We start from the raw sequence: 27,196 nt of genomic DNA on the forward strand, positions 1-27,196 counted from the left end.
ACTGAGCCACCTAGGTGCCCCATCTGGCTCTGCTTTTAACTAATTCTGACTTTGGCCAACCTACATACGTACTTTACAACTCTGTGAACAGTTTACAACCTTGCAGTAAGGGGAGGCCTTTCTACTCCAAAACACCAGTGGTAATAAGACTTGGTCACCTGGCCTTCATGGTCCTGCCCTCACTGTCCTCTGGGAAAAGACAGAGCCGCTGCTCACTGGAATCACCCAGGGATCCTTAATGGAACACTGATGCTGGGCCTCACCCTGAGAGCTTCAGATTTAATTGGTTTCTGGTGTGGCTTGGGCATTGGGAGATTTAGATGTTCCCAGGTAACTCTAATGTGTAGTCAGGGTTGAAACATTTTGTTTGATAATACCCTAAGAAAATCTGTGCCCCATGTAAGATACAACCAGTGACAAAGCAAGCACGGTAGCGTTAATCCTACTGATGAGGGCAAGGTGGCGGTGTACAAGGGACAGGTGGGAGAAGGGAGATTACTTCCCTTTTCCAGAACTGATGCTAAGTCATCAATGGCCAAGATTCCTACTACTCTGTTTACATTTGAACTAGCAGAACACACCCAATTCCATTTTATCTGCTAGAAGACCCAATAGATCCTAGAGGACACTTGAAACAGAAACGTTCCCAAAGAGAAACTGAGCTGCGTTCTAAGCCAAGTTGACTGCTTTCCAGGTATGTTCAGTTCGGTAGCAAGCTGTTAGTGCAGGGAAGGCAGAGGAATGACAGCGTGCAGACTTTGAAGGCTCAACCAGGGTCAGCAGACTCCCGTCACGGTGCTGACATTTATATCCTGCACACCGTACACCGTGCGACTGGTTAACGTTTATGGACAAAAACATTAAGTCACGAGTTGCGTTGGGAAAATAGTCCCTCCACTTTTCAAATGCCTGTACTTAGTGATTGAGCAAAGTTGCTTTTGTGCCACCTTAAGCACTCTGTGCTGTTTGAAGGGGCTAGCCTCACACCCTCACCCCTGAGGTTGCAGATGTCCTGCTGCTTCTAGTGTAAACAAAACAGCCAGAATTCTGTTCCTAGCATTTTCACAGGGTGAACTACCCACATAGAATGCATAACTGGCTCACTTGCTTGCCTACAGGTTCACTATAAAATAAATGTGGCTGCTTCCTGTGGCAACTGTGAACTTGTCTAAACTCAAGGACTTGTGGCTTTCCCTTTGGGGCATCCAAGGACATCTTTTTCCCTTTAGTGATCTTTTTTCTTGTATTTTGCTTTTTGCCAACATCTTCTCCAAAGGGTGATTAGAGCAGGCTGGGAGGAACCCAGAAGGTGAAATTTACAGACCTCATAGCATTGTAGAGCTGACAGTTAACTCCTTCCCCTCCTCATGGTAAAGCAGCTGGCACAGAGTGTAAGAGCTCCACAAAGGTGGGAGGCAGGTCGGCTGAACCTGGACCAGAGTTTCCCCAATCATGGAGACACAGAGCAGAGCATTCGGTTTGGCTGCTTAGGGGAAAACACTTTAGGTGGGAGGAAGGTCTTCATCTAGCGACTAAAAGCCTATTGCACAAGGTTGTCTGAATTTTTTAAAGGTTAGTTCATCTTAGTTGTACGTCAGATCTTGGCCCTAGATGTCAGCTCTAAATGCGTTTCACAAGCAAAAGCATGAAGTGCATGCGGTTTTAAAATTTGCAATCTGAAAGCATGTATTCATTCAACAAATAGTTCATGTGTGCCCGTGGGGGCCAGGCACTGTCCTAGGTGCTGGGAGGTCCTTGGTACACATAATAGGCAAAAGTCTCTGCCTACACGGAACATACTATCTAGTGGAAGTATGTCCAGCAGTGGTACAATCCAGTAGTACTGTGAACCAGAACTAAACGTGAACAGCCTTGGACCAGGAAGGCAGACTTCTTATGTGACCAGAGGCCAACTAGAAGAAAGATTGGTCATTCTTAAATTATAATTACAGGTAATACACAACTTAATGTAATACAATGAGACTATTTTCCCCCAGTTGGGTAGCATATCATGAAATTTCCTATGGAAACAATTTTATCAATCAAGTTATCCAGTTCCCAGGCCAGCCCACACAAATCTAGGTGTAAACCATAATATAACTAAAATACAGTTCACAGTATTATTAAGGCTAGAGCCTCTTCCCAGGGTGCCAGTTCCCATAAGTTGCAGAAAGAGGGCACAGAGCAAGAAATCAGGGAGTCCCAACAAGCGAGATTTCCAGTTCCCACCATTGGATCAGACTAGGGTTTGGGTCCCAGCCTTGGCACACAACCAGCTCTTACTTAATCTCTCAAACCTCAGTTTCCTCACCTGGAAAACAGGGTTGCTATTCCAGCTTTTTCCTGGGGTTGCTCTGAGGGTTAAAGGAGAAAATGCTTTGTAAAGCCCGTGCCTGATAAGTAAACCCTGCTGTTGTTAGGGGCATCTTCCTTCTTCCAACAGCCTGATGAAAGCCTTTCTGCCACCTTTTCCTTCAGCCTCTGCCAAGACGTTGCTCTAAATGGTGGGATTTCAAGCAGCACAACATAGTGTGGACAGTGAAAGAAATGCAAGCCTTACAAGGAGGCAAATTGGGGCCCCAAAGTCTGTCATTTGGTAAACACTTGGTCAGGCCAACCTTGCCTGGGATTCTGCTCCCCAGGTCAGGCCCCTGGCTCTTCCCAGGTTTCACAGCTCCTTCCCTTGCCCATTTTCTTGAGCCCATGGAGTTCCTGTGGAATTTTCCCCACCAGCTTCCCATGGGCATGTTAGGGAGACCCTCTTCCCCCACTGGGGAGAAGGGAGCCAAGGCAGGCAGACCCATATGTGTAAGTGATAGGGGAGTGTGGGTTGTAGACCACCTGTACTGAGTATTTCTGCTTTAAGTGATCCCTGGTGGATATTTAATTTAAGATGCTTAATTTAAGATGTTTTGGAAACGCAGCAAAACCCTTCTGGTGAACTTTACTAAATGTTCAGCCTGTTGTTATCCAGCAAAGGAAGTTTCTAGAAGCTAGTTCAGTGTTAAGCTTTCCAATCTAATGTTATGTTATGAGATGTAGAACTTGGAATGAATAAGCACCATTTACCTATTGCTTCTCCTTTCCTATGTGAATGAGCAGTGCTATGATAAAGTAAATATCTAAGCTGGAAGAGGACTCAGCCCTTTGAGATGAGACTTTGAAATCAAGAAATTTCATGTCTGACCCTTTTAGGAGGAATGGATTCCTCACTTGAGATCTGAGACCATCTCACTCTGGCCCCAGTCTGGAGACCAATATTACACTGTTGCTGTTTAGAGAAATCTATTTCAGGCTTAATTTGGATTGGCCGGTCTTAGGACCTTCGGCTGATCTGACAGCCTAAGAATTATGCTGAAAAGACTCTACTTTTCTGTGATATAAAAATAAAGACAGCCCACCCCACCCCCCGCCCCGGCAACATCCCTTTCATCTTTGTTCGTTTAGTACTTAATGGTCCATTGCACCTTCATTCAATTAAAACACTTATTCTTTAATTAATCACTTGAGCTCAATCAAGAAGCAAGTATTAAGTATCTTCCATGTACTAGGTGCTGTGTGGCATCAAAAAGACAAAATGGTGAACTTAAACAGCTTATGGTCTGGTTGTAAACTATGGAGAAGCAGATGGGTGGGTGGGCGGATTGTCAGACAGACCGATATGTCTATCAAGGGGCTTATATTAGCTGAGGTCATGGTAAGAATTCTTAGCAATGAGGTCACTGGGATTTGGAGATCACAGCAGGAAAGGATTCAGGGAAGAGGGAGGATTTGAGCTGGTACTTGAAAGATGGGTATTAGGAAGAGAAGGGAAAGGGGAAAAGACACATTCCAGACTAGGGAGAAGCATGGGCAAATTTATGACCATGATATGGGGCAGGGCAGGTGGTAACCCCAAGGAGGAGGCCAGACCTCCTGTCCAGAGCTGAGGACAGGTGGCGGGAAGTGGTATGAAATTTAGGGGATCTCCGCAGGTGATCCCCAGATGATGAGATGCTATAAATCTGGGACAAGGAGGGGTTTGCTGTGTTTGATGGCAGTGGAGGGCTGCGGGAGCATCTTGAGCCGGCAGGTGGCTGTGGCTGTGGGCTCTCGCTGCAAAGCCGTCTCACTGTAAAAGCTACTCAGGCACACGAGCTGCTTGGGAGTGGAGTCTGTAGCATTAGGCATATTTTTCATTTTGAGGTATTGTGTTCTCATGTTTTAAAAGGGCACAAAAAAGGGCATGTTCTAGGCACAGGCACCGTTGAATCAATGTATTAATCCTCAAGGAAGTCAATAACTACAAATAAAAACTGATTATTAAAATTATTGTCATAGCACCTTTTGGCTATCCAGAGGGTTGACTCCGTTTTTTAAACGGATAAGTTTTGTAGCTTGTCCAAAAATTGAGTACGTTTGAGCTCTACTTGATGGGAGGAGATACTTGTATCCCATTTTACAGATGAAGAAATGGGACCTCGAGCATTGTTCAAGGTCACGAATCTAGTAGGTGGTGAAGCCAGAGTTCAGACTTCTGGCCTCAAAGCCAGTATTTCTTGGCTTTACACAGACTGTGCTCCCATATTAGTAGATTAAGAAAACACAAACATTGGCTTGCTAAAAATACATTCACTAACCCTGAAACACAGATTTTTCAAGAAAGTCCAAAGAGTCAGCTAATAGAAGTAGGGAATATTAAATTTTTTAAGCCCTTAAATTTTTATTTATTTATTTATTTGACAGAGAGAGAGAGAGAGAGAGAGAGCACAAGCAGGGTGAGTGGCAGGCAGAGGGAAAAGCAGACTCCCCATTGAGCAAGAAGTCCCAAGAGGGACTGGATCCTGGGACCCTGGGATCATGACCTGAGCTGGTCATGTGCTGACCTGGCTGACGCTTAACCCTCTGAGGAACTCAGACACCCCTAAGGTCTTTTTTCATTTCCATTTGGGTGGCAGTGGGCTTAGGCTCCTATTTTTAGTGGCTACTTTGAAGTCTGGATCAGCAGCTTTTAAGGAGGAAACATGAATTTCTGTACATATGCCAATACCAGCAATGCCTGTAGCTGTGAGAGGAGGCTTCCTAACATGTGGGGACAAGTGAGTTCTGCTCATATGTTTTGTAGGCTGGCAGAATTTGGGAGGCCTTCCGGGAGATACTTTTTCTCAGAGCAGTCCTGTTCAGCCCTGGGGAAGGAGACACTGACATGGGAAATCCAGGGTCACTGCATAAGGGCCAGAGTCACCCCCACGGTGGGAGCAGGAGTGAGTTTGCACAGGGAGATCTGGGGTCACTATTGGGAATCTACCAGTTAGCTCAGGAGAGGCAAACCCACTTTTTGCATGACTTTAATAAGGTCATGGAGGTGGAAAGGCACGGTTTTAAAAGTCTTCAATCTTTTTTGTCTGTAAATCTGCAGAAAGAATGTTGAAAAACTATTGCACACTTCTAAGAGGATACCTAAAATTTTGAATCACAAGTTTAATAGTTGTACGAGATGTAATTTCCAGCCCATTAGAGAACTGTAGGTGGGCTTCACATATATTTGTCGTGAAATCTTCGAGCTGCAAATTTAGTTTCTTCAATTCATGGGAAACTAGCAAACGAATTAGCCCAGATAAATGGACTTTTTGGTCGGAAAAGATAAGACTTCATTTCTAGTTCAAAGACACATGTGAATATACATCCATGACAACCATCACGATTCTGGATCCTAATTACACGATGAAGATATGGTTGGGTAGGTGGACAGGCAGTCAGGGGGAAGCCCAGAGCCTTGCCGTGAGTGTCTGGCCAGAATGAAATATGCAACCACCCACTTCAGCATATCTTGGTTTATTCATATGGGACTTCATAGTACATGGTTCATAGTACAATAAACACCACGTGTCCTTCACCAAGACTGACCTCTTGTTAGCATTTTGCTTCATTTTTGTCCCCTGATCCACTTGAGAATTGGTTGCAAACATGACATCAAATGCTTCTGTACCGTCTAAGAACAAGGATATTACCTTACATTACAACAGTTCAATGATCAGTCTCAGGTAGTTTAACAATATTGTTATCCAATACACAATCCATATTCGTATTTCCCCAGCTGTGACAATAATATCCTATGTGTTTTTTCCCCTGAATCAAGAATCACAAATTGCATTTGATGATTATGTTTCTTCTTTGGAGGAAAGATTTTATTTATTTATTTGAGAGAGACAGAGACAGAGATAACAACAGAGATAGTGAGAGAGAACACAAGCAAGGAGGAGAGGGAGAAGCAGGCTCCCCGATGAGCAGGGAGCCCCATCTGGGACTCAGTCCTGGGATTGAGGTTCAGGATCCTGGGATCCAATCCTGGGATCCAGGTTCAGGACCTGAGCCAAAGGCATACCCCTAACCGAATGAGGCACCCAGATGCCCCATTGATCACCTTTCTTTATTTTCCTTGAGAATAGCTCCAAGCCTTTTCTTCCCATGACGCTGCAAGTTCTGCAGAGTTCAGGCTGTCTTCCTGCTCTTTTGTAGACTTGCCCTTCAATTGGGATTTATGTGACTTTTTTCATGTTATGAGATTCAGGTAAAAATCCTCAGAATACTGAGTTCCTGATGATGTGTCCTACATCAGGAGCCACCGATACCGGTTTTTCTTCCAGAGCCACGCATGCCTGCATGGTCCCAGTGTGGCCTCACAGTAAAATGAGTGAGATGGGCAAGAAGCACCCCTCTCTCACTGAGGTGGAAGGCTGATTTTATAAATGCAATCATTTTTGAATGATCTGTATAGCTGATTCCATGAAGTCTTTGAGAGGCCAGTAAATTCTTTCACGTTGGGGGGGGGGGGTGTTGCATAGCAAGTCCCTCCTCACATTTGACCGTAGGAATCCAGTTCAAATGACAGGGAACACTTTTCTTTTACCCCCTGTATTTTCCTCTCCTTTTGCTGGTCCTCTGCTTGCCCAAGTCCCTCAGACCTTCAGCGTTCCTCTTAGCCACCGCTCAGTGGGCCCCTGGGAGGGGCTGAGGGAATGAGAACACAGAGCCCCGGAGCATTGTGGGGCCTCTGGCCTCACGCAGGGCTTTGTGGGAGGGGAGAAGCAAAGGTTCCTTTGCTCCCAGGGTCCTTTTGGAGTTTCCCCTCAGAACCCACTTGCCTCAACACCGCAAGGGATTCTTTTCCCAAGTGGCTATTTGAGTGCTTAATTTTACTGGGTAACTTTCTCACCTTCCCGTAAGGTTTTCATAAATGCAATCACAGAGCTCATGGGGTGCGCTCGTTAGCATGGGGGTGTTTACTGCTGACCGTGAAGTGCTTTTAGCTCACTCCAGGTGTTCACGGATTAGTTAACAAATGGACACCCTGTGGGGTGTGTTTGTGACTTAAAAGCAAGAGGATGGACATTTTCCTTCCAGGGGAGCCGTGCTGTATTACTGTAAAATTATTAACATAACTATAATGAAAGCGTGGACCACATAGGTGGAAATCAGAGCCGGGCAATCAGAATCTGATGGCAAAATGAGTACACTGTCTGTCTCTTCCTCGGTGAGGTTTCGGGGCTATTTGTCTTCCTGGAATAATTTCCATTACCCTCATGGCAGGTTTTCTTAGTTAAGTTGTGGGATAAAAGTTCAAGATTGTATATCTAATACTTGTGTGAGATGTTGGTCAAAGTAGCTGGAGATGGTAAAAAATGGCATTTTGATGAGCAAAGTGGCTTCTAAGAGTATACTCAAGGCTCCTTTTTCTGAAGGTTTATTCTGAAATGGTTTGCATACTAGTTGGGTCTTTTTCTTCTGCCTTGAGAGGATCCAGAAATGCTTTTTTTAAACAACAAAACACTGGTGTTTTTACAAAGCGAATACTTTTCAAATAAACCCATGTCATGCCTTCCTGTCAACAAACCACGGGTCATGCAGAGAATGCACTATAACTCTGGCAATGGTCACAGTGACTTAGTAAACCGCCTCAATTGGTGAGTTACTCTTAGGGAACTAGATGCCATAGACCCCTCTTGAAGTTAACTCAGGAGTACCCAAGGACTAGGCCGGTCTATCTAATCTGGGAGAGTACTTTGTCTAAAATAGGAAAACGATGGTGATCGTTACATAATGTGACACGTATCTGCATTCTGGTGCTTAGTGACCCATAGGCTTTTTATTTTTAATTAATTCAAATAAGTGGCAAAATTAACACATAAGTAGGAGCAGATGACAAAACTCTGTAGAATTTTTCGGAGAACTAGAACATGGTCGCAGAATAACACCACACATTTCAGAGGTCGCTGAAGGTCAAATAGAACCAGAGTCAACAGCTTGCAAGCCAGGCTGGACCCGTGAATCATTTGGTAGCAGTGACAGTGGGGGATTCGAACCTTGGAATCATAAGCTGGGTATGACCCAAGCATGCTCGAAGCGGCAAAAACAGAAATGGATAAAATAGAGATCTTGAAGAGAATGGCAAGTTTAGCTTCAACTTCCCGTCGATGGAGACAGAAGGCTGACAGCGTGTTGGTGGAGTATGTCCTCTCCGAGGCCATCAGCTCCATCCCTTCCTTTACAGATGGAGACTCAGGTGTAAGGATGCCTCCCCCTAGAAACCCCGAGAACCCCCTAGAACCTAGGGTATCTTGAGACTCAGCACCCTTTCTACACTTCTTTTCACCTCTCCTGCATGGGCAGAGGAAGATGTTGAGTTGAGAGGCATGCCGTGGTGATTATTTCAGATGTAACCAACGCACTGAGCCAAGAGGTAAACTGAAAAGGTCAAGAACTGCGAGACCTTAAAATACCTCCCGGGGGCTTTCAGGGGCCCTGGGCAGAACGCCACTGGGGTGACAGCCAGAGAGGGCCTCTCCCTGACAGAGGTCACCCAAAATGAATGTTTTCAGCAACCCCCCCCCCCCGCCCCCAGGACGGAGGCCATCCCCATCTCAGGCCGTTAGCACTGGGGAGGTCCGGTGGAGCTCAGGAGGACTCAGTGACTGGCCCAAGGTCCCCAGACGGTCAGGAACTGACCCCAGACTGGAATTTGAGGCTGTGTTCTCTCTAGCTCTGCCCCGAGAGCCTCGTCGTTTGGTGCCAGAGTGAGTTTGAGGAGCTTCCGGAGATGGGGCCTCTCTGTCGGAATCTGCCGCCACCCTTGGCTGCTGGTTTTCCGGTTTTAACTGGGAAATTGCCAGCTCTGCCTTAGAGTGATATGCAAGACCCAGGGCACAGGAGGTGGCCCTGAACAGCATGGCTGTTCCCTTGCCGGAGACGACTTACTGTATTCTGTGGCCCGCAGGAGCCCGAGTTTAGCATCTACTTCACGTAACTCAGTTTGTGCTGAATTTTCCAACAGAATGTCTCTTTCTCACTGAATTTGGTGAATGTGTACAGGTGAAATCAGCGTATCTTCAACTTGTTCCAGAGTAAATTACCACATGCCCTGAGACTGAAAAAGCTGCATAGTAGTAAGCCTTTTTTTTTTTTTTTTTTTTTTGTACTTAGAAACAGATATAGCATGGAACCTTAGATTAAGTTTGAACTTTAAACCAAGAGACCACATTTATGAGTCACGTGGCCTTTCTTTTCATCTTCTCTGAGCCTCAGTTTCCCAATCTGTGAAGTGAAAATAATACCCATTCCCTAGTTAGCCTTGCAGGGATGTTGTAGGGCTTAAAGTTGATGTTGTAGGAAAAGAGGCATCCGTCTCTCCTTTATAGCGGTAATATTTTATGTGCATCAAGGAAGCTGTTATTTTAAAACATAGAATGATGAAATTTTGCAATGCGAGGAATTTTTAAGTTTTTTAATACTTACAGTATTTCAGTACTTAAGTATTAGTGAAGAAAAATCACGTTTATATTTTATTGAAAAGTAAAAATAATGCATTCCAAAGAATGACATGGGCTGGGAATTTTCTGGAGAAGCTCTATCAGTCAGGCTGATTCTTTTCATATAAACATGCATGTGCACACGTGTATGCACACATGTATGTACATATGTGTGTGTATATAGATAGAACTTGTGTTCTGCATGTGGGTACTCTACAGAGCAGGCAGGACTGTATCTGGGGTACAGGCACGTAAAGATATCCGATTAAATACTCCCACCCCCAGGTTTTCCCCTCGCCTCCTGTCTGTGGACAGCCTTTTCGGGGAGGCTCTCCCTGTGAGGACAGGCTTCCCAGCACCTCAGCAGCCCGGATGTAGCCTTCCGTGACCTTACCTCCCCCAGCCACCTCCCCCAGCGTGTACCCACTGGCATGGGGCACTACGTGGAATAAGACCTGTGTGGCCTTGGCTTGTGCAGTAGCTCACCCGTGGGCCTCAGTGTGTTAACCCTTGCTCTTCTGGTACATAGCAGCTGGCTATCTTACAGTGGAGTACAGACGCTAGTCTTCCCCCAGAGCAAGAAATAGACTTTTCTCCGGGGCCCCTGCATCCTTGAGGCTGACTCTGGCCTGGAAGACTGTTCCTCTAAGAGAGGCTACTGTGGGTACCAGGATCTAGCCCTATCCCCCTCCCCCTTTTATTTTCTGGAACTCTCAGAGCCTCAGGGACCTTCCCTCTGTCCCCAGAGCCCACTCGCACTCTGGGGGAGGAGTCTTCTCCTTGTGCTGCCTCCCTTTGGGGCCCATGGGTTGAAGACAAGCTGAAGGCTGGCTTAGACACCCCCCCCCACCCCACTCAACAGCCTGGCTGGGGCAGAGAGGCAGACAACGTGATAGGAATATAAAAGGACCCCTTTGATTAAACTGTACTGTTCTTAAGAGAAATCTAGTATTTAGGAGACTGTTTTGTCCATGGGATGCCTGCTTAACTAAGATAATGTTTTGAATATGTACTTTTTACTTAGGCTATTACAAGAAGTACTCTGTGTCCTTACATTGTTCCTATAAAAACTCAATTACCTTTACAAAATGGTCAGTATCCCAGTCCTTTGTTCCTGAGGTGACTTTACTGTCTTTCCCCATAATCAAGGGAGGCAAGGTCTCTGCTGTGAACGGTTTGTTCCCAGAAATATTCCCCCAGTACAAGGTTTCATTTGTTTAAATAGCACTGTTTATACAAAGGATACATCAAAGTTAAAATATTTTAAAGAGAATAATGCCAGAATATCTGGTTGCATACTGAAGGGTCACTTTAAATGCATTTGAGTATATTGATTTTTTCAAAAACTTTAGCTTTTAGACATGATTTTCCAAGACATATCCTCCAAGCAGGTCTGGGAAAAGTGCAAGTGTTTGACCTATTTTTTTAAAATGATGCTCCTCTTTTGTGGTTTGCAAGTATTTTACTATCAAAGTTACTACTCACGAGGGCTGTTTGTATAGCTGACATTTTGCCAAGCCCTTTATAGGATGCAGAAGAAAGTGATTTGCCATTAAGTTTTAATTTAGGGAACTAATCCAAACCCTAATCCCCTACATTCCCCTCAGCTCCATGAATTCTTGGAAGATAGAGGCAGCTTTGGTTTGGCCAGAGCCCGTGGTTCGAGGCCTCTGCAGAATTTCTAAGAACAGACACAGTGAAGTGAAGAGCTCCTCGTGCACCCGAAATGCCTCGTGTTGATAAATTAAGGCGCCTCTCCATAAGGGAACTCAGTCAGCATCAAGAGGCCTGGAATTAGGAATCTAGTTGGAAGAGACAGGCCTATTTGCTCTGTGGTTTGGAAAATCTAATGTGGGTCGGCGGCGATGTCGGCCACCCACCTGACCCATCTTGGAAAATAGAACGTTACCCGTTTCTGGTTTCCAAAATTCATATCCATGTAAAACTTGCAAACTAAATATTTATTTATTTATTTATTTATTTATGCTTTATTTTTTAAGGAGAAGAAAGGAAAAAGGGAAGAAGGAAAGAAAAAAATACCCTCTGGGCTCAATGAGAATCATTTGGAGCCTAAAACTGGGGCTTCGATAAATATTTCCACGTTACCCACCAGAAGGAAAAGTTCTTACCAGCTATATCCTTCAGTTTTACATCAAGCATTTATTGACTGCTTCCCAGGTTCCTGGAAGCCTTTTGATTCAGGATTAATAATCCGTTTACCACCTTACCCTAAAGCATAAGTGGCTGGTGCATTCTCTTCGCTATACTCTTCACCTTGAAAAGCCAATTGGAATTTTAAATAAAGGAACTAAACGTTCTCATAACAAAGTATAAGTATGTTGCAAACATCATTTAGGGCTGCTTATGCGAAAAATGTATTTGCAATTTATGTGAATTCAAATTTAGCAGGGTGCTCTGTATTTTACCTGCAAGCAAAACCAATGGACAGAGCCATGTAGTCAAAATGTCATAAAAAGGTGGGAAAATGATTTTGGGGGAACTTTGAAAGGATCAGGCAATAAATAAGAATAAATACTGATTCAAATTGTTATTATAACTCCTGTAATATAAAAGTATGTAATTTATCATTGCATAAATTAATGAGTCCCTAAATCAGTTTAAGTTGAACTTTTATAACTCGAATGTTTTCCTATGTGTTTATATTAAGATTTTAGTAAGGTTTCATCCTGATTTCTGAATAATCTTCAGTTCTTAATCAATTTTGACTTTCTATGTCCCCAGGTTCTTAAGTTACTGATCTATTCAAGAATTCTTGAATAGAGTTGGGGGGGGGGTCCCTTCACGTGAGTCCTTTTGTCATACAAAGGGTCTTTTGGGGGAACATGAAGACTTTTGCAGAACTTTGATTAATCACCTCTAAAATATCAATTTTAGAAGTTCAGATTTCTATACAAGAATGGTTTTTTGAAACTGAGCACATCTAATTTCCTCTTCAGAGCTTATTATTGGAAAAAAATTACAAATAGCATAAGGAGCTCATTCTTCAAGCCATTCATTTCTTTATACAGAGTGATTTAAAGGTTTTTGTATTTTAAGAAGAACACTTCTTAAGTTCAGTTAGAAAGGGGTTCCAAGGAAATGATTAATCAGAGTTCCTCCCACACCAGTCCTCCCAGAGAGAGCCCCTTAAAAGCCCTGTGGGGAGTCAGACCTTGAGAGACTTGCCTGCTGCAGGAAGCAGGCCAGCTAGATATTTCACTCTCAGGTGGAAAATGACAGTGTCACTCAGGGCATGGCTGCTTCCCATGTGACATCATGGGCTGTTTACCTGAGAGCTGTTTATTTCATGATGGTGTGGTTCTTAACCGAAGTCTAAGCATCCCCTTGAAAAATTAAGGACTCCTTCTTCTCCCCTTATGAAGTGCCCTATTTCATTCAAAATTTATGGTGGGCTTCCAGGGACAAGATCCTATTTTAAGTGCTTGGGGGTCCATGGGGGAACAAGCCAAGCAAAGGTCCCTCCTCCCGGAGTTGATTTTCTATCAGAGAAGACAGACAACAAATAAAAAACTTAAGAAATCAGTTCTATAATACGCTGAAAGATAGTATTATGGTAGAGGGTGGGGAAGCAAGGCAGGGGTACTGGATTCGGGCTTGGGGACACATTGTGTTTTAAACAGGGAGGTCAGGGTTGGACTTGGTGGTGGTGACATTTGAGCAAAGACCTGAAGGGTTGTGGGAGTGAGCCGATGCGCGCTGTGCAGGAACAGTGTTACAGGCAGAGAAGGAACAGACAGCACAACAGCCCCGAGCTCCTGCTTGTGTCTGATCTGTGATACTCAACCCAGGGTGCTTTTGCCCCCAGGGACATTTGGCAATGTCTGGGAAAGGTGGGGGGATATCACTGGCATCTCCTGGCTAGAGGCCAGGAATGACGCTTACCAACCTACAGTGTGGGGAACAGCCTCCCACGGCAAAGAAAGATCCTTCCCAAAATGTCAGTGGGGCTAATGTTGAGAAACCCTAAGTGTGAGAAGTGGCGAGGAGGCCTGGAAAATTGGAGGAGAGGCAGTAAGGGAAAAGAGAAGTAGAAGAGATCAGAGGTGACCAAGGCTGGAGGAGAAGGAATGGCTAGGCCAGCGAGGGCCTTAGGCCAGCCTGGACTTAGACTGTTACTCCAAGAGAAATGGGGAGCCATTGGAGGGTCTGGAGCAGAGCAGACGTGACCCACATTAACAGCTATGGCTGCTGAGTGGAAAATAGGTTGAAGGAGGGTAAGGCTGGAAAGAGGGAGCTGAAGGCGGCTGCGGTAATCCCAACAGAGACAATGGGCCCAGACCAGGGTGGGAGCAGCTTCGTGACTTCCAGGCAGCAGGACTTTCCAAAGCCAAATCCCAGATATCAGACAATGAGGTATTCTGGGGGTTCCACACAATCTGCACTCTTCATTACTATGTATCCTAGATTATATGTTCTACATAATCTAGATAGATCAGTGTTCATCAATAGACTTATCAATTAATCAAGCAATTGGTATAGTTAAATTGCTTTAGCTGGATTTTGTTTTACACACAGGATTCCTGATATGTGTTTTAACAATCAGTCCATGACAGGGGCCCCTGGGTGGCTCAGTCTGTTGAGTGTCTGCCTTTGGCTCAGGCTGTGATCCCAAGGTCCTGGGATCAAGCCCTGCATCGGGCTTGTTACTTAGTAGGGAGACTGCTTCTCTCTCTCCCTCTGTCTGCTGCGCTCCCCACTTGTGCTCTCTCTTTCTCTGCCAAGTAAATAAATAAATAAATCTTTTTTTTTTTTTTTAATCCACGGCAAAACAATTTGGTAGGAGTCAGGCACAAAGTAATCCTTCTCTGCTTTACCGTGGTCTCAGCAAAATACGTTCACTCTTGCCAATGACTACTTTGAGGTGTCTTTTTCTGAGCCACAGATACCCCTAAACATGCTAAGTTACCTTTAATGGGGATGAGGGGAGCATAAGAGTTCTAGGCCCTAATAATGAGGGGTTTAAGTGGCTTTCTTCTTTTAGAAATGCATTAAATTGTTCAAACAGCTCCTCACCTCTTATTTGATCAGCCAAAGCAGATGCTGCAACAGAGCAGAAAACTCTAAGAGACTGGGAATCCTTGCTCTAACCCCAAGTTCTCCAACTTCTGAGAAGAGCTGCCTCCTCATTCCATCGGAGAGCCCCTACTCCAGCTCTGATTCTCAGCCAAGAAAAATGGCCTTCAAGGAGCCACCTGCTCCCAGCAACTGCAACACAGACTGGTTAAAAAATGGCAGATGTTGGGGCACCTGGGTGGCTGAGTCATTAAGCGTCTGCCTTAGGCTCAGGTCATGATCCCAGCATCCTGGGATCGAGTCCCCCTCTCCCTCTGTCTCCAGCTCAGCGTATTCGTGTTCTATCTAACAAATGGATAAATAACAATCTTAAAAAAAAAATAGAAAATTAAAAAAAAAAAGACAGATGTTATTCAAATGGAAGATGCGCTTCTGAGGACTTGTTTTCTGCAAGGAAGTATGTCTGTCCCCACATGCCAGTTCCCTCATCCATTCATCCATTCATTTATTTTAGTCTCCTCTTTTAACTGGATACTTTCCCTTCTGAGGGTGCATTTTCACCTCTGCTCCCCGTAGGGGTTGGGGGGGGGAGGTTTGCACTGGTTACTTAGCCTGACCAGCTGCTGGTTCCACTGGGGGTCCCTGCTAGGCTAACTGTGGAGGCACTTTCCTGGAGAAGCCCACTTGAAACGAGCCTTGTCATCGCCTTGTCGTCTCACGTGACCTTTTCTGTTTTCTCGCTGAACAGCAAACATGCCAGAAGATTATTCTGATCAGTTTGACGACGTCATGGATTTTATTCAGGCCACCATCCGAAGGCTGAAGAGGTCGCCCGAGAAGCAAGTGGCCGTGCCACCCCGGAGAGAGCGGAATCGCCAGGCGGCGGCCGGCAGCCCGGAAGGTTCCAGGGGGAAAGGGCGGCGAGGACAGCGGGGCAGAAACCGGGGCTGTGTCTTGACGGCGATACATTTAAATGTCACTGACCTGGGTTTGGGCTACGAAACCAAGGAGGAACTGATTTTTCGGTACTGCAGTGGTTCCTGCGACGCGGCCGAGACCATGTACGACAAAATATTAAAGAACTTATCCAAAAATAGGAGGCTGGTGAGTGACAAAGTCGGGCAGGCTTGCTGCAGACCCATCGCCTACGATGACGACCTATCGTTTCTAGATGACAACCTGGTTTACCATATTCTAAGAAAGCATTCCGCTAAAAGGTGTGGGTGTGTCTGACTCCGGCTCCAGAGACTGCTGTGTATTGCATTCCTGCTACAGTGCAAAGAAAGGGACCAAGGTTCCCAGGAAAAGTTAGCCCCGAATGGAAGATGAGGACCAAGGAGGCGGAGGCGGAGGATGGAGGAGGAGGAGGAAGAGGAGGAGGAAGAGGAAGGCAGCCGTTGGGGGAGCCTGGTGGAGGGAGATTCAGCTACAGAGAACTGGACGGGAGAGGAAACAGCCATCTGGACTCTCCCTGCCGGCAGCTAATGTCGCCGGCAGCCGATGTCACCAGCAGCTTAGGGCTGGGGTCCCTGGTTGGGTGTTTCCCATCATCAGACACAGCCCACCACGGCTGGCCCCGGGCACAGTTGCGGATGCACTTGAAACCAGACCAGTGTATCTCCTGTGGTTTATTTTCACACATCTGGAGACACCCGGGAAACGGTCATCCTGGTGTCATTCCTTGTCACGACGTTTTACTGCTGAAAGCAAGAAAGGCTTATTTTTCTGTCACTCAGCGGAAACATACCCCGGAGAGGAGGACGAAAAAACAAAACAACACAATGCAACACCAAAAGCAAAGACACAAGAGATCGTTCCCTTTGAATTTGAAAGTTGAAGCCTGAGGTTTCCTAAAGCCAGCATGGTTTGCCAACGGTCAGTCGGTCATGGATTTGGAACCTGGTGTGCGGGGCAGGAAGAAGTTGGCTAGGAACCAAAAAGGCTGTCCTCATGACTAAAAACAAACCCAAAGGTATTTCCTTGATGACCTTGGAAACAGGAAACCAGTTGTGGTTTTCGGCAGCATTCTTGCAGGAGAGCAAGTGGGGAAGGCCCCCCAGCCACCCCGGGGGCAGGGGGACCCGCTGGGCCTGCCGGTTTACAAAAAGACAGAGGTTACATACCCCCCAGCTCCGTTTAAGCATGGTCACCAGTGACCAGAGAAGCTACTCGATGCAATGCATCTGTTTCAGATACAGAAATATAGAGAAGATATTTATTGAGATTTAAGTTATTGTTATTTATTACCATTCACTAATGAGTTGCTCTTTTCTCCCCTTATTTATTAAAGTTTCTTTTCAAGGTGCCAAAGCATATGTGGTCGCAAAATGCAAAGAAAAGTGACAAAGGAAATTTTGATTGGGAACAAGGGTCCATGCTTTTCAAAGTATTAAAAAGTTTCTCAGTAGGCAAAAATCACTTACTTTACCTTTTTAAGAAAAGCCCTCCCTCATCTCCCCCCCAACCCCATCTCAGCCTCTTCCCTATTTTTATTTTTGAGAAAAGGAATGCGGCAGAAGGAGCGTTTCGGATCGGCCCCTTCTCGGGAGCCGTGTGCAAAGACCCATGGGCTCTGGTTTTACGTCCTCGCTGTTCTGTCGCTGAGCAGGTCTGCCACACGCTCCCCTTTCTGTTGTATGTAAGCCCTTACTCCCTTCCGCGTGTATCTATCTATGACATGCATAACCGTGTATATGAAAGGTTAAATCCCTTTTAGTAAGTAGTCCTGGAGTCAGTGTTGACCTAAAAGTAAGATAAAACTGTCAGCCGGCCATGGTCTGTCCCGACTCTTCCCCTGTCCTTCCATCCACCACTGTCTTCTAGAGAAACATGCTCACGCCCAGCGTAGCCAGGGAGCACGTGGCCCGCCTTCCAGAAGCGGGATCTATCTGGGTGCTGTAAAAGCCCCTTGGCTGTCCCCTGGGGGGTAACGGTCGCTGTCCCTGTCAGAAGGAGGTGGCCCAGAAGGGAGGATATCTGACCCAGCCGCATACACACACCCAGTCTCATGCCCACAGAATGTCCTACCTGTACGATGAAAGCCTTTGGAGGGCGGGGGCATAAGGCGGGAACAACCAGCTCCTCACACGAGTCCCGGATGTGGGATTGTCTGGCAGCTGACGAGGCACGAGGAGCTGGGCCCTATATTAAGAGTTTGTTGCATGTTTCATAAAAGGGATTTTTATCAAGGAAATCATCTATCACTATCCAAGTGGCTAATAGCCCAAAAGTATGACAGATTTAGCAATTAAGTGACCTACGGCCTCCCTCAAACAATCATGTGAATTTTGCAAAGTAACCAAGAGGCACCATTTAGCGGACATCCCTTCCCCCACGCCCCCAAAGACCCAAGTTCACCCTCATTCTGTCCCTGTCTTTTCTGTTCCCCTTGCACAACTTGGAGATAAAGTAAAAGGAACCCCCTGCCCCTGGGGCCAGAGTGGGGACCTCGTTGAAGAGCAGCCTGCTTCAAACAGTGACAGACCCAGCCGTCTGGTCATTTGTGAAGCACAGTGTGACGTAGCCCCAGGACCGTCTGTCTGGTTCAGACAATCCTGGCAGATTTGGTGGCTGGCGTTCCCAGGGGTCAGCCTCAGTTCCCCCCCGCCCCCCGCTGCCCCGATTCCCATGAAAAGTCCTTGTTCACAGGGGCTCTAGGAAACAGTGGATGTGGACAGCTCGTTCCCAGCATCACCACAAGCAAGTTTTAACTGAAGCTAATCACTCTACCAAATCCACAAAAAGGGTAAAGTTTGTGATTTTTCTGTATCATTGCGATGATTACCATCTGATCTGGTAGGGAGTGCACTTCTTTGGAAGTTCTGACTTCTCTGATCTGTCTCAGTCATTTGTGTTATACAACCAAAGTTCTCTACAGACTTTATTTTTGTACAATATCATTTTGTAACTTTTTACAAATAAAAACTCATTTCTATTGCTCCCTGTCCTTCTGTCCTTCCTCCTGTGCCCGGGGACCACAGCTAGCCCAGGCGGCCATCCCAAGCATTTAGGATCAGTCGGGCCCTGGACCTGAAGCCCGCCCCCGCCTTCACCACCACACAGCCCACAGTTCCGTCAATGGCCTTGCCCGTCCACTGTCCACAATGGATCCCCACCCAAGGGAGAACAAACTTGAAACAATGTCCCTCACTTTTTCCACCCATACTTCCAGTGTGCCGACCCTCTGCCAGGTGCTATTCAAGGCACTTGTCATCCCAAAGTGTCCAAAACCAAAAAGCTTTGCCCTCGTGTAGTTGATATTTTATTTTAGTGGAGACAGACCGTATTCAAAAAAGTAAAAATATGTAGTGATCCAGGCAATAATAAATGCTATGCAGAATACAAAGAGGCTATTATAATAGAGGGGAAATGGGCCCTGCTTTAATTAGAGGTGAAACTGAGGCAGGATTGAAGAAACAGAGCGCGCCAACAAATGAGCCTCTTGGCTTCTGCCCTGAACCAGGCAAACACTTGGATGGAGCCACTGCTCTGCACGACTTTGGGGGACACCATTCATGTCTTTTCTGTATGACAGTCCTTGGAGTCGGTGCAAATGGTGGCCTTGAGCCGAGTGTATTCTGGTAGCAAGAAGAACACACCAAAGAGAGGAAATGCCAGTGCCCTGGGTTGGGAAGGAGAACATGCTTCCTCCTCGGATGACACACTCCCTGTGTTATGTCACAGGCAGCCTTGTGACTATGAAAAGGTAGCCCTGTGTGGTGTTTTAAACCCAAAACAAAACTCGGACACTCTGAAGTGTCCAAGTGTCTGCCAGCTGAGGTTTTCCAACAGACAGCCTTCAAAGCAGCGCCAGGCTTTGCCCAAAATGCCCTTTCCTTCCTGACGCTCCTGACCCCCTGCACTGAGTCCACAGCGTCTGGGGGGGGGATCCCTCTGTGGGGCCTGTGACCGGAGTCCTTCTGCCAGGGCTGTGCTGGGGCCAGCCATGCTTTCTGTCAGCCAGATTCTGATACAAAGTTAGTGACTTGCAGAGGGAATGCAAAGATTATAAACTCTTGGCTGCCTTCTGTTCCCTTTTTAGAGCCATTTCCCCAAAGTAGGCTTCCGGCATTGCTAATGGGATGATATGCTCCTCAAAAACAAATGGAGAATGGGGTAGTTCTCTGATCAAATAAGTCTGGAAAACATTGAGTTAAATAGCATCAAACAGTATTTTCAGTTTAAAAAAGAGAAGTGCAGAACTTATCAGAACCTTGATTAGACCAACAAGCATTGTGACAATCTAGGAGGGTTGTGGTGTGCAGTGCTCCCTAGGTGGGTGGGGCCAAGCAACTGCCTGCTGCCTTGTTTTCTTGGCATGACACCTATGCACCATCCCTTGGAACTACTGCCTGATCCTATAAGCATCAGGATGAGCAGAGAGGGGTTAGAGATTGGGAGACAGCTCCCACAGGAAGGACACCCCACCGCATACACACCCCTACACACACACACACACACACACACACACACACGCACATGGGTACTGTGGTTTTCTGCTCAGCATGATTAACCAGCGGTCAGCTTTGGAAATTTCCTTTCTAAAGGGAGAATGTGAAAATGAATTTCTCCCACATAAGGGAGAATGTGTTGAAAGCTGGGAAATTCCTACCAATAAAAAAGAGAACTTTCACCATGCTTACTGAAAATCCTCACCAGGCTCGAATTATTCTGAATCACGAGTGTGGTCTTGGGCTGATTCCCCCGTGCAGTGCTCCTCTAAGGGAAAGCTGCTTCTGTGGAGCTTCAGGCTCCTAATTCTTGCTGCTGAGAACTCTGGGAGAACTGGATAAGGAGTGCCCCCACCACGATCTGATGGTTCCCTGGGGCTTGTGCCCACGAGATCGGCCCAGGCCAGTTTTCTCCTCCGTGGCCCGTGCTGAGCAAGGCAAAGGTTTACAAGAACGTTTTAAAGAATCAATCTGCTCTTGAGGTAAAGGCACAAAATCAGAATTTCATGAACCTAAGTCTTAAAAACCAAAAGCACCACCGCCGTTCACATGCAGAGTCCTGCTTGGGTCACGGCTGATTTGCGATCTGACCCCAGGGAGAGGAGGGAACCCAGAACTTCACACCATCCACCTCAGAGCACAGTGGCAGGGAGGGGACGTAGGTGTCAGCCACGGGCTCTGGGGCTTTTTTCCATCAGGTTATGAAAGGTCTGAATCCGGAGTATCTTCTTGGGACACATCTTGGGCAACAGAACTGTTGCTGTGACCCCACACAATAGTTAACTTTGGTCTCATCACGTCCCTGAATGAAATTAAAACCAAATACTGCTAAGTCATCCCTGAAAATAAGTAAAAGGAAATAAAGGGAAAGCACCCATTTGCTCATGGGTGACCACAAAAGCACTGCCACATCCTGGCCCCTGACTGGTTAGGGGAGCAGGGAGGAGGTGCACAGCGAGCGTGGGAACGCCCCAGCCGGCAGCAGGTGAGAGGAAGAGGAGCCAGGGCCAGTCGCAGAGCCGGATCGCTAGACCATCTGAATTTCAGATAGACATACCACAACTTCTCAGTATCACTATGTCTTGTGTAAGATTTGGGACATGCGATATTTGGGACAAAACTACATTAAAATGGTTACTTGTTGTTTATCTGAAACGCAGCTGGGCACCCTGTATTTTAATTTGCTAACGCTGGCAAGAAATAGTGACATTTGAGCTGAGCCTTGAGGGTGAGCAGGAATCTGTCAGGTGGATGAGGGCAAAGGGTGGGGGTGGGCTGAGGGACAGACGGTCCAGGCTGAAGGAACAGTGCGGCCCAGAAGGAAGGAAGGGCCCTGTGCGTTCCAGGAGCAGTGAGCACAGCAACGGGCTCAGGCTGACCTAGCCATGAGGCACAGCAGACAACTTGGCTAGGAGCCACCAGATTTTTAGAGGTCCTTTCTTTCTTTCTTTTAAAAGATTTTATTTATTTATTTGACAGGCAGAGATCACAAGTAGGCAGAGAGGCAGGCAGAGAGAGAGGTAGGAAGCAGGCTCCCGCTGAGCAGAGAGCCCGAAGTGGGGCTCGATCCCAGGACTCTGGGATCATGAACTGAGCTGAAGGCAGAGACTTTAACCCACTGAGCCACCCAAGCACCCCTAGAGGTCCTTTCAATTAAATATCAATTTTAATACTTTTTTAAATCAGAAGAAAAATGGAATAAAATTGACTATATCATAAGAAATCCAGTCTGGATTCTATTCCTCTTTATAAAGCCATGTGATCATATAATTTTTAATATTTCCCATAGAGAGGGGGCCCACAAAGGCAAAAGTAACACAGCCCTGGCTGCAGGCAAATAACAGCCTTGCCACGCTCTCTACCTGCAGTTTCCTTCCGAGCTTCCCTCTCTCGCCTGTCATGGAAGCCAACCTCATCATGAACATCATGACCAACACTCGATAAGAACTTGCTACACATATTGTCTCATTAGATCTTCACATCAACAACACCACCACAAACCCTCTTCCCACGCTTCAAGTTCAGGCGTCTTCTCAAGATATTTGCATTCGCACCCCACTTAGGAAGACAAACCTAAGGGCAGGCCATCCACATTCTAAGATTCATTCACCTCCTTTGAGAAAACAAGTGAGGCAGGTGGCTCAGAGCACCCTGGCAACTGGGGGACAGCGACAGAGGGAAGAAGTGGTCAGACAGAAGGCAAGAAAGAGGGAAGAGTTAAGGCGTTAAGAAATCAGAGAGCCATGACAAACAAGGAGGAGGTTTTCAAACACACGGAGTAGATTATTTTAACTAGAGAAATTCTTTAAAGTGGGGTACGTAAGGAATTTAAACCCACTTCCAGCTCTGTGTCTGGGTTCATTCATTCAATTAATTATTTAGCATCTACCTCCTACCAGGGAAGAGTATAAAGATAAAAGCATATAAAGATAAAGCCCTCAAGGGGCCCCAAGATCTGAGGGACAGAAGCAGTATAAAATACATGATGAAGACAGTGATAAAGACAACACAGCATTCTGGGAGAGTCGAGGATGAACTATAAATCCAGCTGAGGCTGGGGGGTAGGGAAAGGTATCAGGGAGAGCTTCCTGGAGGTGGCCACTTGCATGTACTATTATAAGGTAAGTAGGAATTTTCCAGACTGAAGTTGGGGAAGAGAAGTCATTCCACACAGAAGGGACTTGAGAGCTCAGCCAACAGGAGTAGAAATACTCTGGTGTAATTTTTGCTTGGAGGGTGGAGATGGGTCAAGGCCAGAGCTTTGGAAAGCAGGACTAATGAGCTTTATTGGGCAAGAGAGGGAAGGAAACAGTGAGGCTGAGGGTGGTGAGAGGTGGGGGAACAGGGAGCTCTTCCTCTGCTGGGCTCCAGCTCCACATCCACCCTTAGGGAAGGATCACTTCTGCCCTCCACGCCTGACCTCACTCTTTCAGATCCTCTGCTGCATCACAATTGCTGGGCTGGAAGATACTCCAAGCGGCTCTTTTTTAAAAGACTTATTTATTTATTTACCTATTTATTTACTTATTTATTTATTTATTTGAGAGTGAGAGTGAGAGAGCAAGAACAGGGTGAGAGGCAGAGGGAGAGGGTGAGCAGACTCCCCACTGAGCAGGGAGCCTGATGCGGGGCTTGATCCCAGGACCCTGAGATCATGACCTGAGCCAAAGGCAGATGTTTAACCGACTGAGCCACCCAGCCGCCCCCACTCCAAGAGGTTCTGATACATACTACACACACAAAAAATCAGCCATCATAGTCTTCAGTAGTGCTGTTCACCAAATAATCTCATACCGTTCCACTCCTGGTTATATGGTAAGATCACACATTTGCGTTCTTTTGTGATTGACTAACACCAGTGATGAACCAAAGAGCATGAGCAGAAGTGGTCGTTTCTTCTGAGCCTGATATTTAATTGCTGTTATGTGACTCTCAAGAGTCTCTTTTCCTATAGGACGGAAACCAGAAACATTCAAGATGGTGGCTGTTCTGTCAACCTGGATTGACTCTGATGAATGGAGCCACTCTGCCAACCCATGACAGACATGTGGGTGAAAGAGAAAGCACCCGTTGTAATCTGAGCCACTGAGATGTGGAGGTTGTTCATTACTGCAGCATATCTTAGTCTATTCTGACAGAGGCCAGTTTTTATTATCATGAGCCATATTGTGGTCCATGAAGACAAAGAGAGCTGTCAGCCGATGGGGGAGAGCGATGAGTGTAAAGGCTCAAAGAGATGGGGGAGTAGTAGGGAATTAAGTGGAGGAGGTAACCAACAGCTCAATCGTGTGGAGTCTTTGGGGGCATTGTAGGGATTTAGGATTTTATTCTGAATCAGGCAGGAAGCCATGAGGAGGATTTTAGAAGACAGGTGACAGAAAGGATTTGGTTTGTGATGTTAAAGGACTCCTCTAGCTGCTTTGTCAAGTACAGACTGTTGAAGGGCAAAGGCAGGTGCAGGGAGACCAGAGAGGTCACCGCGCTAATGCACGTGGGTGAGGGTGGAGACTTGGACCAGCGTCAGCAATGGTGGTGCCCACAAGACTCGCTCAAGGTCTGGGAGTGAGGGGCTAGGGGAGCAGGAGTGAAGGTGTGATCAGAATGGTACCGAGTCTGAAACCAAAGCTGTGGCATCTCTAGAAGGCCAGGCTGCACAGGTCTCATGCAAGGGGCCTCATTCGGGTCTCACTATGGAGCCTTTCTGCTGGGAAGGCCACCAGGTGAGAAGTCAGATGCTCCCTCCTGACATCTAACTCTGGGTAAAACAGGAGCCAGTGCAGGGGCTGGGCTCTGAGGGAGTCTGCCAGGCTCTGAGGTCTGGAATGCCATTAAAAGTGTGCATGCCAGGCCAGTTGGCTCATGGTCAGGATGAATCTGCCACTGCTCCCTCTGACAATGTTTAGCATGAAATAAAAAGTATGGCTTTCAAATGACACCACAAGGAAGATTCTTGAGCAAATATGGCCAAGGCTGCTCTGCAGAATGTTCTCAGAGGCTGGGATTCCATCCGCCTCCAGCCCTCTTGTTTCCATCTGGTCCTTCCCAGCCCTGCACTGAGGTCTAGCTGGACAACTGCATTGGCCTCCTCACAGGTCCCCCGCCTTCCAACCCTTCCCCTCCACCTCCACTCATGGCTGCCAAATCAATCTTCCACATCTCGCTCTCCTACTCAAGCTTTCTCTACCTTTCTCCTGCCCAACAAATCCCTCAGACTGCCAATCAGAGCCTCCACAATTTGTTTCAAACAAATCTTTTCTCTAGTTGTCATGTTTATGTTCCCCAAATCTTCCTGTTTAACCTAACCTCTACCCTTCAGTCGCTATGGATGACCTACAGAACCTCAAAATACACACTGAGCTTTCTACACTTACCACAGCTGGACCCTGCCCAAATCTTTCCCTCTGCTGGGAAGAAGATCCTTCTCTTCAGCGCTCCAGCTGGTGTCCATCACCCACTTCATTATGGTCCTGCGGCTGAGCTTCTTATGTGTGGCTCAAGCTGATGGCATGGGCCCCCTTTCTCATGGATATCAGTGCACTGGTCTCATGTTCTCTGCTAGGTTGAAGGTTCCTTGAATGGAGGGGCCACATCTGGCTCATCTTTGAATCCTGAAAAGCCCTGAGCACATACTATCACATGTAGCAGAAAATCAACTCAGGCTGCCTTAAACAATGAAAGGGAATTGATTAGCTCACACACCTGGAAAGTTCTGAGGTGGATCTGGTTCAAAACAAGCTAGAATGAGGTGTTCAATTAACATCGTGAGGGAGAGCCCCCAGTCAACTATTTTGCGATTTTCCATTAGGTTGGCCTCATTTTTAGACTGTCCATCCCCCACGTAGTGGCAAAGATGTCCAGTGGAAGTTACAGGCTTAGGTCCCACTCTCTTAATTCCATCAGGGACCTCGGAAGAGATTCTGAATGACCACCTAGAGCCAGATGTCAGTGTCTCAACCAATAGCTATGGCCAGAGGGGTGGATAATTCTGTCCCGGCCTAGGGCATGTGTTCACGTTGGGTGTCAGCTGGTAGGCCAACCTGACTAACCTGCATGAGCTAAGTACATGTGAAGAGATATGGGTGCTGTGACCTAAAGAAGGAATGGGGGATGCTGAGAAGCCAAAGACAACAGATGTCCACGACAGTCATTTTCTGTGATAGTGCATTCCAGCAAACAATTTGGCATCTCTTTTCTCAGATTGATTTTGATAACCATCTGCTCAAAGAAATTAAGGTTTCCATCTTGGCTTATTTGTTTGGCCATAACAGCAAGTTCATATAACAATTCAAACAGAACAACAGGGAGTAGGGGCATCAGTTAGAACGTAACTGAGAGAAATAGAAGTATTGGTACTTCAATCTTTTTTACAAAAAAAAAAAAAAAAAGGAATATTGGATGGGTAGATGGATGGAGGAAGGAAAGAAGGAAGGAAGAAGGAAGGAAGGAAGGAAGGAAGGAAGGAAGGAAGGAAGACTGTTTTATTTATTTGATTGTGCCATTGTCAGATTAACACCCTGTTAAAGGGGCCTGGGTGGCTCAGTCAGTTAAGCAACTCTTGATTTCCACTCAGGGCATGATCTCAGGGTTATGAGATCGAGCCCTACATTGGCTCCCCCACTCAGTGGGGAGTCTTCTTGAAATTTCCTCTCCCTTTCCCTTTGCCCCTGCCCTGCTTGCTCTCTCTTTGTAATAAATAAATAAATCCTTCTAAAAATCCTGTTATAATGGGCCCCATTAAAAAGACAGTTCAAAGAATTTCAATTAATAGAACACCCTATTGCAGTGGTTTAAATAGGGGATTACTTATCTCACACAATTGTTTATGGATGTGTACATGGTGTGTGCCACAGGAATAATTTTTGCAGGCAGATCTATCAATGGTTGTTAACATTAGTGGGCATATGTTTAAGGAGAAAACGATACTTAGATTTTTCTCAAAGTATCTCTCCCAAGGTATTTATTAATTATAAAGGGAAAAACAGTAAATTTACATTGGAGAAACTCAGCAAACACCATGTTAACTAAGGGATCAGGGCTAAGATCACCAGTAACAAGAAATATTGATATTGTGTTCCCAGATACAAATGAGAAGAACACAATATCACTTCTTTTATTTTTGCCAAAATTGCAAAACCTCTGTGTAGCCTTGAGAAAACATCAAACTCAAATCGAAGAACCATCTACAAAATAATGTTCACAAGTGTCAGGTACGAGAGAGAGAAAAGGAAAGATGGAAGAATGGTCCCAGCCTGGAGTAGATGAAGGAGACGTGACAATTAAATTGACGTGGGACCTCAGATTGGATCCTCCATAAGTGAGAAAACTGGGGAAATCCCTCTTCATAAGGTCTACAGTTTTGTTAACAGTATTGTGCTGATGTTAATTTCCCAGGTTTGATCATTATACCTGGTTATAGAAGATGGAAGC

General features: G+C 46.1%; 1 protein-coding gene across 2 annotated transcripts in view; it reads left to right on the forward strand.

Moving 5' to 3' along the window:
* GDNF (glial cell derived neurotrophic factor) overlaps nucleotides 1-18,756 on the forward strand; it is a 25,566-nt gene extending 6,810 nt beyond the window's left edge. For both annotated transcript variants that reach the window (XM_082724213.1, XM_082724214.1), the window contains exon 3: nucleotides 15,568-18,756. In XM_082724213.1, the coding sequence (XP_082580339.1) occupies nucleotides 15,568-16,052 (485 nt within the window). In that variant the 3' untranslated portion in view covers nucleotides 16,053-18,756. The remainder of the gene's footprint in view (nucleotides 1-15,567) is intronic.
* Nucleotides 18,757-27,196: the final 8,440 nt, after the last annotated feature.

This window comes from Mustela nivalis, assembly GCF_964662115.1.
Source record: "Mustela nivalis genome assembly, chromosome: 3".
Taxonomy (NCBI): Eukaryota; Metazoa; Chordata; class Mammalia; order Carnivora; family Mustelidae; genus Mustela; species Mustela nivalis.